This window comes from Carassius gibelio, chromosome A10 (assembly GCF_023724105.1).
Source record: "Carassius gibelio isolate Cgi1373 ecotype wild population from Czech Republic chromosome A10, carGib1.2-hapl.c, whole genome shotgun sequence".
NCBI lineage: Eukaryota > Metazoa > Chordata > Actinopteri > Cypriniformes > Cyprinidae > Carassius > Carassius gibelio.
This window is the reverse complement of record NC_068380.1, coordinates 14498698-14510878: the sequence shown is the minus strand read 5'-3', so window position 1 is coordinate 14510878 and position 12181 is coordinate 14498698. Positions and strand designations below refer to the sequence as shown.

General features: G+C 37.7%; 1 protein-coding gene across 2 annotated transcripts; it reads left to right on the top strand.

Annotated features, from left to right (window-relative positions):
* The first annotated feature begins 1377 nt into the window (after positions 1-1377).
* LOC128021288 (LETM1 domain-containing protein LETM2, mitochondrial) lies at positions 1378-8207 on the top strand. Of its 2 annotated transcripts, none has more exons than XM_052608395.1 (11): positions 1378-1735; positions 2692-2761; positions 3380-3827; positions 4808-4951; positions 5132-5269; positions 5360-5563; positions 5833-5952; positions 6341-6460; positions 7163-7270; positions 7390-7455; positions 7744-8207. In XM_052608395.1, exons 2-11 carry the CDS (start codon positions 2715-2717, stop codon positions 7795-7797), a joined length of 1449 nt encoding a protein of 482 aa, XP_052464355.1. In that variant the 5' UTR covers positions 1378-1735; positions 2692-2714; the 3' UTR covers positions 7798-8207. The 2 variants fall into 2 exon arrangements, with proteins under 2 accessions (XP_052464355.1, XP_052464354.1); XM_052608394.1 differs by having other exon boundaries at positions 1378-1739.
* The last annotated feature ends 3974 nt before the right edge of the window (positions 8208-12181 follow it).

Here is a 12181-nt window from a genome sequence, read left to right as displayed (position 1 = left end):
AATGATCATTATTGTGTTTTCAAAAAATAGTCAAATACTGAGACCATGGAAAATACAAAAATAAAATAAAAAATGTGCGCGTATACTGAATATATATATATATATATATATATATATATATATATATATATATATATATATATATATATATATATTCAGTATACGCGCGCACACACACACACACACACACCACACACACACACACACACACACACACACACACACACACACACACACACACACACACACACATATATATATATATATATACACACACTAGCTATATTCATTTAATTTTAATTTAATATTAAATCAGAAGCTACAATCAATTCGATGAAGCCCGTGTGCATTACGTGTACCTTGTAAAGAGATTTTCAAATATAGAGAAATTAACAAATATATTCCGGCTTTAAAGCGCCTCTAATTGACAAATTGCGTTCAAGAAATCAACAGATGTGTCTGCGATTGGCTACATTGCTCATCGCTGCAGAAAACAAGATGTAAAATAAAGCTTTTGTCGCTCTCCAGATCGCAAACACAAATATTTAATAACTGGGTAGTTTGCCAGATCTGTGTCGCCAGTATGTTAGAATACCAAGTGGGCGCTCGAATATAGTCGTACTTTATTTATCAAACAAGGCCTACAGAAATAATAATTACCAGTGTAACTTTACAGCAGTTTTACAAAAATGCAACACATTTTAGTTGAATTATTCTGGGGGTTTCATACACATTATATGCTACTCATCATGAAAATATGAAAAAAACTACTTCAGCCTGGTTCACAGTGTGACCTATGAGTGTAACCCATTAAATTTAACACACACACACATACATATATATATATATATATATATATATATATGGTGTCAGTATATGATGTCTATGACTGTAACAGTTTTGCATTGTGCTTTGAACACGGCAGCAGGTAGCCTAGATTTAAGCTTTCAATTTAAATAAAAATAGTAAATAGTACTGTTTGTAGATCTAAAATGGAAATTGTGCATTAACAGCTGTCATCTATGTCAATATGAAAAATACATTGTCAGAACGTCTTTATCGGTGCATTTTTTTTATTTTGCTCGCGCACGCGGACCAAGATTAAAATTAGATAATAGCGCCATCGTCTGCACAAATATCTAATTACAGCCACATGGAACGTCTTGTTACTCAGTCACTGTTTTCAGCACTGTAAACTTGACCGTTGCCATGACAACACTGAGCTACAGCTGAACTGAGATCAGTATATGTGTGGTCGTTCATCAACCCTCGTCATCACGGATGAAAGTTCCATTGTCCGTTCCGTCCAGCGGATTGGCCAGCGTCACTAGTGCGTACAGCTCGCCCATTGGTGTATGTTGCTGTCAATCACGCCTTGCCTCTCGTCTCGTCGCATCAGAGGGTCGGTTGTCTGGGGCAATGTACTGTAGGCAACGTGACAGTCCGGTTTAAAATCTGATCACAATAGTACATCAGCACGGATGTATTCATTTATATGACCATTTAGATTTAAACTTAAGAAGTGACATACCATCGTGAATGGAGCCTCTCAACCCGCAAAAGGTAATTTTTTCCCCCCGTAACGTACCATCGCCTGCGAGGAAATCTGACCCTCAGCTGCAGGAGGAGCGCTGTCGAGCCGGGCATTTTTCTCCAGCGTCATCCGATCTGACACCATATACACTGGTTACAGTCTAACAGCCGTCACACCGCACAACACGGAGGTTTTCGACAGGTTGGTAAGTTAGTCGTTTAATCGTGTTTCGAGCTGTTAAACGCTTGATATCTATTTCAAACCATCTCGATCCTTTCTTTTTCGTCTGTTGTCTATCAACCGGTCCTCGCTGTAAATTGTGCATTAAAGAATTTAAAACAAAAGAACTGTTCGATAGTTTTTTTCTTAAGTTGATCGATGTTCTGTCGACTTTGTCCATAGATCAGCCAAGCTTCTGTTAAAGTTGAGCTGGTATTGAACGCGATGTGTTTTGAAATAGTGATCGTGTATCTGCGGCCTCTGCCGTGGCCTTCAGCGCCTGTCATTAATCTTCTCTGTTTTAACATAACGTTACTCGCGCCACTTTTCTTATACAACAGTTTAGACGTTTTAAATGTCAAAACTTTTGCAGTGGATACTGTAGTTCATGTTGACCTACGCATAAAGGTGTCGGTTGTCATAGGTTCGTTGTCGCAATAAGTTGTAACGTTTTTATAAATTGCCGTCGGACTTTCGTGTGAAATGAAAAGTTCCTTGTATTTTAAATATGGCCTTTGTTTTTGACCAGTCTTCGTGTTTGTTTTCCGTTTTAGCATATAAAGAAAGACAAACACGTGAGCCGGTATTTATGTGCAGTGCTCGCGACCTGCCGCATCAGCGCACGAGCGTGACGTATGAGATTATTATTGTTGCAGTTACAAATGCAGGTTCAACAAAAATTACACGTATCACAAAACATAAAATGACATTCTCCACAAATTCTTGAGCAAATCCAACTTTATTAGTTTGTGCAGAATCATAAAAAGATTCACTAAGTTTCACAAACAAATTACAAAAAAATTCAAGAATTTATACCTCTAAAAAAATAAAAAGAAATAATCTGTCTAGACGTACAGGTACTGAATATGCAGTCAGTACTACCATTATTGCGGATGTAATTACAATTAAGCTTTTTTTTCCCCCCTCTCTTTTTACAGGACACACAATTTTAAGTCACAAAATGGCAGTTTTCAGCTCACAGGTGCTTCTTGCCGTGACAAGATCAAGGTGAGGCCATCATCCACGTTACTGGTGCAAAAATGAAAAATTTTATCCTATTCCAAGTGCACTGTTATTTAAAAAAATGTATTATTTGATAAAATACTAACATTATTTTATAATTATATTTGCCTGTGTTTCCCAAATATCAATACATCATGGAGGTTCTAACCTTATTAAAACACATTCATTCTTGCATTCAAAATATATTTAAGCTGTAAAGATGGCTCAATTGTCCTTTTAGTGATGGTTAATACTTTTCTAGGCTGATTCATTTAATGGAACTCCTGATGTAAATAATCCCTTTCTTGTATCCTTTTGCACGTTATTATTAAGTCACAGGTTTTACAGGCTTTATATGATCGTGATAGGATTGAAAGATTAGATTTAAGACAAGGCTAATAAGCGATTTTATCGCACTAATCTCATGCTAACATGTATATAATAAAATATTGGGGTCCATTACTGTCAACAGTTTTGCTTGTATTTACAAACTGAGGGAAGAATTTAAATAATTCTAGTAATCAAGAGCATATAAACTTGAACATCCCTTAAATATTTTCCTTGATGATTTTAATGTTGTAAATAGTCTCTTTAATTGAGTTTAAGGTTCTGGTTTTCTTCCAGGGGATCCTACATGCTTTCTAAAAGACACAGTTGTGCTTCACTCCCGTCGACCGCATGCATAGGCTACCATTCAGCGTTCCTCAGCCGAGCTCCCGTCACGGCCAAGTGTCCCAGGCCGCTGTACCCCTGTTACACATCCAGCTACATCCGCCCTGGTTGTGTAGCAGCACGTCCCCTCCACAGTTCTTGTGCTTGGCTTCAAGAGGTGAAGGACACCGCTGTGGGTTCTGAACCCATCAAGGGTGAGTCTTTCCCTCCCGCCTCTGGCACTCAACCACCGCCAGCTCCACAAGCAGTGCTGAGGAAGTCCGTGGGACAGAGAGTCCTGGATGAGCTCAAGCATTACTATCATGGCTTCCGCCTTCTGGGCATCGACACCAAAATCGCGGGCAGGATGGTCTGGAGGCTACTGCACGGGCAGCAGCTCACCCGGAGGGAGAGGAGGAGGGTATGTTTGGGTCTAAAAGATTAGGAAATCTTGGAGATGTTTTTGATGAGGAGCTTTATGTAACTTTGGGTTTACCATGGAAGAGTTATTCTATTAGATATTAACTCTATGATACTTTGATATGGAGGGATATCATTGTCATTTTTTATTATTCACATTCACATGGTACTCCAGGTTCATTTAAATACTTGTAGTAGCAGTCCATCCAATTTGTCATATTTCATATATCTCCATGATATGTGAGTGCAAGTTATACATTCTCGAATAACATCCCAGTATTCGATATTCCACTAACTGCTTTTAAAAGTGCTCATTAATCAAATTAAGTGGGAACAAAATGTGTTAAACAGTCAAAACTTAAATTTTGAAAACTACCAGTCATTTGCAGGATCTTACGTCATTATTTAAACAGTATGATTGGAGCTTTATTTTCAATGATTTCAGAAATATTTTAATATTATAGTGCATGTTCACATGTTCACAATTAATTAGAATTCACTATTATTTCTTCCAAATCTCTTTGAAAAAAAAAAAAAACCTGTCTCTTACAATTTGCATTTAACCATTTTTACTACAATAGTAGAAAAATTTTATATTACCATAGTTATATATATTACTACATGCATAAAATACTATACATTAGTAGTAGTAGTGGTCATACCATTGTGCTTCTCTTATGTATAGTCTCGAAACATCTTTATATAAGAATATACAATAAGTAGTTTGACAGAGGAAAATGTGTCGTAAGTTCTTAATGTATATACAGGATTTGAGTTTTATGAAAAGGTATTTATGTTTGATAATCCTGTTAGAACAAACCAGTGCTTGGTCAAGGATTTATAATGTAATGTGACACAATTAGGATTGCATAACCAAAACGCTTAACACCTCAGTGAAAGTGCAGCTGGATTGGGCCAGAAATGTTGCTTTTGTGTTTGACTACGGACAAATAAGACCGGTCTCATTCATTGTCTCCACAGCTGATGCGGACATGTGCCGACCTGTTCCGGCTTGTGCCCTTCATCATCTTTGTCATCGTTCCCTTCATGGAGTTTCTGCTCCCCGTATTCCTCAAACTCTTTCCAGAAATGTTGCCTTCCACATTTGAGACCCAGTCCAAGAAGGTATTATAAGCTCATGTTTAAAAATTTGATAATGAGTTCAGCCTAATTTGTTTAGCTTGAATTATGAAACACTTGAAACACATAAGTCTGATAAATCTGAGTAACAACGTTCATGAAGTTTCTCACAGTTATTGAGTAATGACTAATGAGTTTTTTCTTTTTTTTTTTTACTCTTCACAGGAGGAAAAACAGAGGAAGGGTCTTGGTGCTAAACTGGAGCTGGCTAAGTTCTTGCAGGAGACCATTGGTGAGATGGCCATGAGGAATAAAGCAACTGTTGGAGACGAGACTCAGAGGTTCTCGACTTACGTGCAGCAGGTCAGTTCGATAATCAAATCCATTTTTCTATATCGTCCATAGTCAAAATTGTTCTGGATGTGACTGACGCTTCTAACTTGTCTGTTATAGGTGAGGCACACCGGTGAACAGCCCACCACTAAAGACATCGTGAAGTTCTCCAAGTTCTTCGAGGATGAGCTGACGCTGGAGCATCTGGAGCGGCCGCAGCTGGTGGCCTTGTGTAAACTACTGGAGCTGCAGCCCATCGGCACCAATAACCTGCTGCGTTTCCAGCTGATGATGCAGCTGCGCACCATCAAGGCCGACGATGAGGTGAGACAAAGCCAGACAACTGCTACCGCTTTCATCATTTTTACATGCTCTAAACAGACATCTTTGACCATCGCTCTTGCATCTTGTTTATGACACGCATTCTAAAAGCACGGCTGTCAAGTTAAAATAATTTCAACTTATTATTAAAAACATGTCTTGAATTGTATATATATATATTTTTTTAAGTACTCTTCTGGGTTTGATTATGTTATGGAGATGATCTCAGCTGCCGGATAATCTTGATTTTTGATTTGCATGCGTCTTTGTAGATGATCGCCAAGGAGGGTGTGCCCACGATGACCGTAGCCGAGCTCCAGGCCGCCTGCAGGAGTCGCGGCATGAGATCTTTGGGTCTGACCACAGATCAGCTCCGACAGCAGCTACAGCAGGTGTGTGTGTGTGTGCAAACCAGCCTGACTAGTGTGTAAAACTGCCTGTTGGAGGATATTTATGACTGTCTGCCACGCAAAGACTGCAGACAAACTGAAAATGAAATGCATACAACAGACTTTAAACCAGGGGTCTCCAAACTCGGTCCTGGAGGGCCGCTTTCCTGCAGAATTCAGCTCCAACCCTAATTAAACGCACTTGAATCAGCGAATCAGTGTCTTACTTGTGTGGTGGGAGGAGCAAACGACAGGCATAGTGGGTGTGGCCTGAAGAGGCTTTATTTAACAGAAAATAAATGTAACATTTCCAAAATGGGGAATAAAATGTCCAGAATAATTTGAGTCACTGATGAATTGTTAATTGTAATTGGTGTTCTTTGTCTTTCAGTGGCTGGACCTGCACTTGAAAGAGAATGTGCCACCGTCCTTGTTGCTGCTTTCCCGTGCAATGTATCTGACGGACCTCGCTCCTAAAACTCCAGTCATCCCACCGGTGCCCAAACTGGAGGTGATAATTCAATTCTATTTGTGTTTGTCTAAATACATTTTCAAGAAAATACTACAGATTGGAATCAGTCCTCTAAATGTTACAAGTGACTTTGGCATCACGGCATTATAATGTGCAGTATTAAAAATAAATGCTCAAGATTCCATTTAAAGTGTTGTTAAATCATTAGTTTGTTAAAGATTAACTGTAAGTGATTAAATATGTTGAAAGATAATAGAAATCGAAACTCTATGATACTCCAGTTACCGATGTATCATGAATATCGGCACTTCTATCTCCTCAGAAAATCCAAAATACATCAAATATATCAGCTTATATTTCCCATAATGTAAAATATGTTTCAAACACCACAATTATGCATGCAAAAAAACTCAGTATGCATTCTGTAAATATCCAAAGAGCATGCATACATAATACATTCCTGCAACATGTAGTAAATATTGAAGTATTTTTCTAATAGGCACATAGACTTTATAAATTAAACCAAACTTTGTCAGCTCTGTTTGCTTTCTGCTCGAAAACTTACTTCAGTGCTTGGCAGCAGATTACCTTTGACCTTTGAAACCTTAACCCACTGATGTCTAGACCTTAGTCAGGCAGAAATGCAGACTGGCACGTCACCGCCAAAGTGACAGCTGATAGGTTATCAGTGTTCTGTTAATGGTTTCATATGTAATGACCTTCTTTATGTCTGTGTCACAGAAAGTCACTCTTCCTCTTGTGGAGGCCGAAACCGCAGCTAAAGGGGATCCACTGTCCTCCTCAGTGGAGATGCTGGTGGATTCTGCTCCGGTCATCAAAGACCGAAAGGTAGAAATCTTATTATTATATCACCAATCAATCAATATCCCCGTGTTCAGGTGCACTCCAGGTTATCAGTCAAGAGTATTAATTCAGGATACTGCTAACTCTTTGAATATGTATTTTAGTCTGAAGAATTGTTGGAGAAACCCAGAGGGCTTGACATGCCATCACCGGAAGCTCAGTTAATACAAGTAAGTGTTTCACACAAGATATTATACTGTTCACTCAATGTGTTCAATCTATTGAAAGACGATTAGTGAACAAAATGTGGTTTTGATAAGACTACTTTGATTATTGCACATATTTGTTTTTAACGTGAATATGTCATTAAATGTGTCAGGGCATATGTAAATGTCTGTTTAACTATAACTGGTGTATATTTTGTGTGTATATCGTCTACATTGAGGTAGAAACTGCTACTGTTGTCTAGAAACTGTTGGGTTTTAACACACTCACCTCTATCTGTTCGGTCACATCAGGCAAAAGAGGCAGAGCTGTCACAGAAGGCCAAGATGAGCGCGAATGGGACGTGAGAGGCACTCCATGTTTCCTCATTCTGTTGGGAGAAGAGGGTGGAGGTCTCTTCCACCGCTGCTGCTTCTGCCCAGGAAGCGTCTCTCTCACTGTCCAGGATTTCAGAGGCCTTGCCGTCTCGCACCTCTCATACGGACCAGAGGGACGAGCCGCATCACATCCTCCATCGACATCTGGTCCTCAAAAAAGAGGAAAATCATTAATGTTAGAATTCAGACATCACTCCAGCTTGACATGTTTACATCTTCCATCCCCCTGAAGATTTGACGAATAATCTAAATTAACATAGAAAAAAAAACACACCAAAAACCAGGAAATGAAAAAGGAAACTCTCAAGACTTGCCACTCTTTGCTGAACTTCATTGTGTAAATGTGTAAATAAATTGTACAATACCTACATATTATATAAGTGCTTCTGCTTTATACAGTCGGCTGTGCCAAATGTGTGGGCTAGAAGGTGAAAGACGTCATATTTTAATATGAGGAATGCATACGTTGCATTCTGGATTTAGTTTGGCAGATGAATTGTAAATGGCCAAGTATGTGGGTATTTTTTTTTTTTTTTTTGATTTGAAAATGTCAAATTCCCGTTTCTAAGGGGATTTTATGTTCACTCCTTCAGGAGATTAGCGGTGTAGCGATTACGCCAGGCCTGCCTATGGCAGACTGCAGTTTGGCACAAAAAATGTTTTCTCATAATCTATGTATTTAATTTGTTAATACTGTACTGTGTCCCCCTTTCAATCATGCGTTGAAGTTGGAAGAAAATCTAAATGGAGTCGTAAATTTAACGTTTCACTTATGGTTAAAAATATTCCAAGTTCCCCTAAAACAAATGTTATTGCATTTCATGCTGCACTGGAGGGAAAACAATATAGTATGTCAGTACTTTGAAGTTTTTTTTTAGTTAAAAAGCATTGAATCCCTTAAATGTTTGCTGTTTATTCCATAGCCTGCTTTTAACTCAACTGTAAACTTAATAGATTTTTCTTTTTGCATCTTTACACTGCCCTGTCCCATTCTGTCCTGTTGCACATTTTTATGTTGCTCAATGGAGTACAATTGAAAATTGAGTTTGAAACTGCCTCTCAAGCACTGTGTTTAACAGTGTACCATCTTATACCACTGTACAGTCAGAAAGATGCTCAATGCTCGTATCTCTTTTTATTCCACATCCCAATCATTATCCCCGTTTATTTAGTGTAATGTGAACAAATAAAATGTTTTTTTCAAAATTCAAAACATTTAACAAAATGATAAAATTCATTCATATTTGCAAATAATTGATACTTGTGTTCAGTAAAAAATAAATAAAGAAAAAAAATCATTAAAAATCTTCAAAGTCAAAATGATTGAGGTGAAATTTATTGTCATGAATTCTGATCATCTAAATTTGTTGCAAGGTAAATATACATTTATTTTTAGCTGATCGCCAGTCCATTTTACCTAGGACTTTTCAAATTGAATTGCTAGGGTGTCCATGGACAAATTAAAATGCAGAAGATTCATTTAAAATGTAAATGTTATAAAATGCATTTTAGGGCTGTCAGTGTTAAAGGGACACTGGGTAGGAATTACTCCCATCTAGTGGTGAAATTGTATTTTGCATTCAAACTAATTTTGCTCTCCAGCGCCTCGCTTTTTCAAATGCGCGTTGCATCTACGGTAGGCGATATGTACCAAAAAGCTTTGACAGGATGTCTTCTAATAGCACTTCCTCGAGTTTTCCTTCAGGTGAACAGGTGTGTTATTTCAAACAAACAGCAACATGACCATAAACAAACGAATGTTACAGTATGAATTACTGACTGTGGAAAACATGAAATATTGTAATTAGTAGTTATGTCTTCTTTATTCGTTATATTTTCTGAATAATGTGCATTGTTAGATATAAAAAAAATATTGTAATATAGATTGTAACACTGACTTACCTGTCGAGAAGAAAACTGGCCACTTCAGCGTCTCTTTTGAAATCTTTATCCAGCATTAGCTCTTTCCACCTAGAAAAAGCTTCCCCGACATTAACTCTTGTTTTCTGTAATCTATGGTCACGTTTCCTTTTACGTTCTATTTTTGACTGTTTTGACGATGATGTTTTCTTCTCCTGTGGCGCGGCATATGTATGGTCCATAATAAGAATGCAATCCAGACTTTTAAACTTGCCGGTGCAGTTTCAAGCGCCTCTCACTGCTCTGCACCTGCGTTTCTGGCTCTGACCGGAAACGCGCTGTGGAAACGCGTTGGCTTAGTACTTTTTGTCCCTCTCTGCTATTATAGTTTTTGCAAGATGGCGGAACTACATGGAAGCCTCCGTCGACCTACCCGTCCCATGTATATAAAGATAATCAATTCTTCATTTACGAGGATTAGTTTAAACATTGGCATAGGTATTTGTACACCATTGAGGGCATATTTATGAATAAAAATATTGATTTTAGATAATAAAATACCTAAAAAGTTACTTATTGTCCCTTTAACTTACAACACCATTAATGTTAACTTATAAGCATGTTTAATACATATTTATTAAGCACAACTATTGTATTTGATGCTATTACTTTAATTCAGCCCTGATTAATTTTTTTTTTAAACATATATGCATATTGCATATTTAGTGAGAAGGTAATGGTAAAAAATGTGAGATGGGAGGAAAACTTTCTTTGTTTCCCATGAAACTTTACATTTGGTCTCTAAACGTTAGCGTTCAAAGCTACTGCATTTGGTCAAAACACTTTTGCATTCTAGAAACTTTGTTACTTGCTAAACTTTTGCGTTCCTTCAAGAAACCTTACATTCACTCGTAAAACTTTTGCCCTGCCCTGAGAAACTTTTGAAAGAGAACACAAAACGTGCATTTGGTCGCATGGTTTCTCACTAAGTTCTCAGGGAATGGAGAGGTGCTAGCCTCGCCGTGGTTCCCCACCATGTCCTTTGACTCTACACACCGCATGTGATTCCTCTGGAATGCAGTTCAATGGTTGATTGGAGATGACTTCTCTGTTTTTTACTTTGACTCTATTTCTGATCAGCAGGAATGTCCTCCAAGTTCTGATTCCTCAGATTAGTTCAGTGGAGCATTAGGCCAGGACTTAGACTGCTCATGCTGGTACAGTAACATGGGGCTGGTCATAAGACTCCCTCATTTCTTTAAAGTCGCACATATAAACCATGAATAAGCTTTGATCATTCTGAGGGTGTACATGTTTAAGTGACTTTTAAGATAATTTTCCACAATCATTCCTAGTGTTTCTATACTGAGGATGTGACAAATAAATGTATGACATAACAGTGGAAAATGTAGCTGTTTTTTCTTTTTTTAATTGTCTATTAGAATTCATACCTTTGATTGCATTGTACTGAGTTTAAAATGTTGGATGCATTCTGAAACAAGATCAACGGTGAAGCCACAGACGAGTACATCCTCTAGCAGCAGTTAATTTCTGCTAACATTTATTTGATATTTTGTTATGTAATGCAATTTAATACATGCATCTTAAAGGGTTAGTTCACCAAAAACTCACCTTCATATCGTTCAAAACCCGTGAGACCTCCATTTATCTTCGGAACACAATTTAAGATATTTTAGATTTAGTCTGAGAGCTTTCTGTCCCTCCATTGAAAATGTTTGTATGGTATACTGTCCATGTCCAGAAAGGTAATAAAAAACATCATCAAAATAGTCCATGTGACATCAGAGGGTCGGTTAGAATTTTTTGAAGCATAGAAAACCCATTTTGATTCAAAAATAGCAAAAACTACGACTTTATTCATCATTGTCTTCTCTTGTGTTTTCAGTGTTTTCTGGCGATTTTTGTTAAATACTGTACAACATGTGGCCAGATGCCTTAACTTAGATTCGATTTACAAATTAGTCATCTATTTCTGGCCAAGCAGTCTGGCCAAATCTAGTCTAAGACATAAATGTAGCTGTGTTTATGCCATCAAGCCTGCTTTAACCCTGTAAATCCTACTGTATCAAATTTAATATACAGATCTCTCAGGCCTCTAAATTATCAACTTCATGAAAACTTCACAGAAAAACCTGATGTGCACAACCTACAACCGTGATCCTCAAATCTGGCTCGCGAGATCCACTCTCCTGCAGAGTTTAGCTCCAACAATCCTGATCAAACACACAAGAGGAAATATGTGAAAGTGGAACCAAAGCTACATCTAGTGGTTAAAGTATAGGACTACATCTCTCAGATCATCCGCATGCTTCAGTAAACAGAGCAAACAGTGATGGTTTGTTTCAAGACCCATTGTGGATTTTTTTTCATTAATTTTTTAAAAAACTTATAAAGTGGGTGGTTTTGAGCTAGTAGATGTACAATATGTACAATTTGGGGATCCTCTTATACACTTAAGCACTTAAACACACAC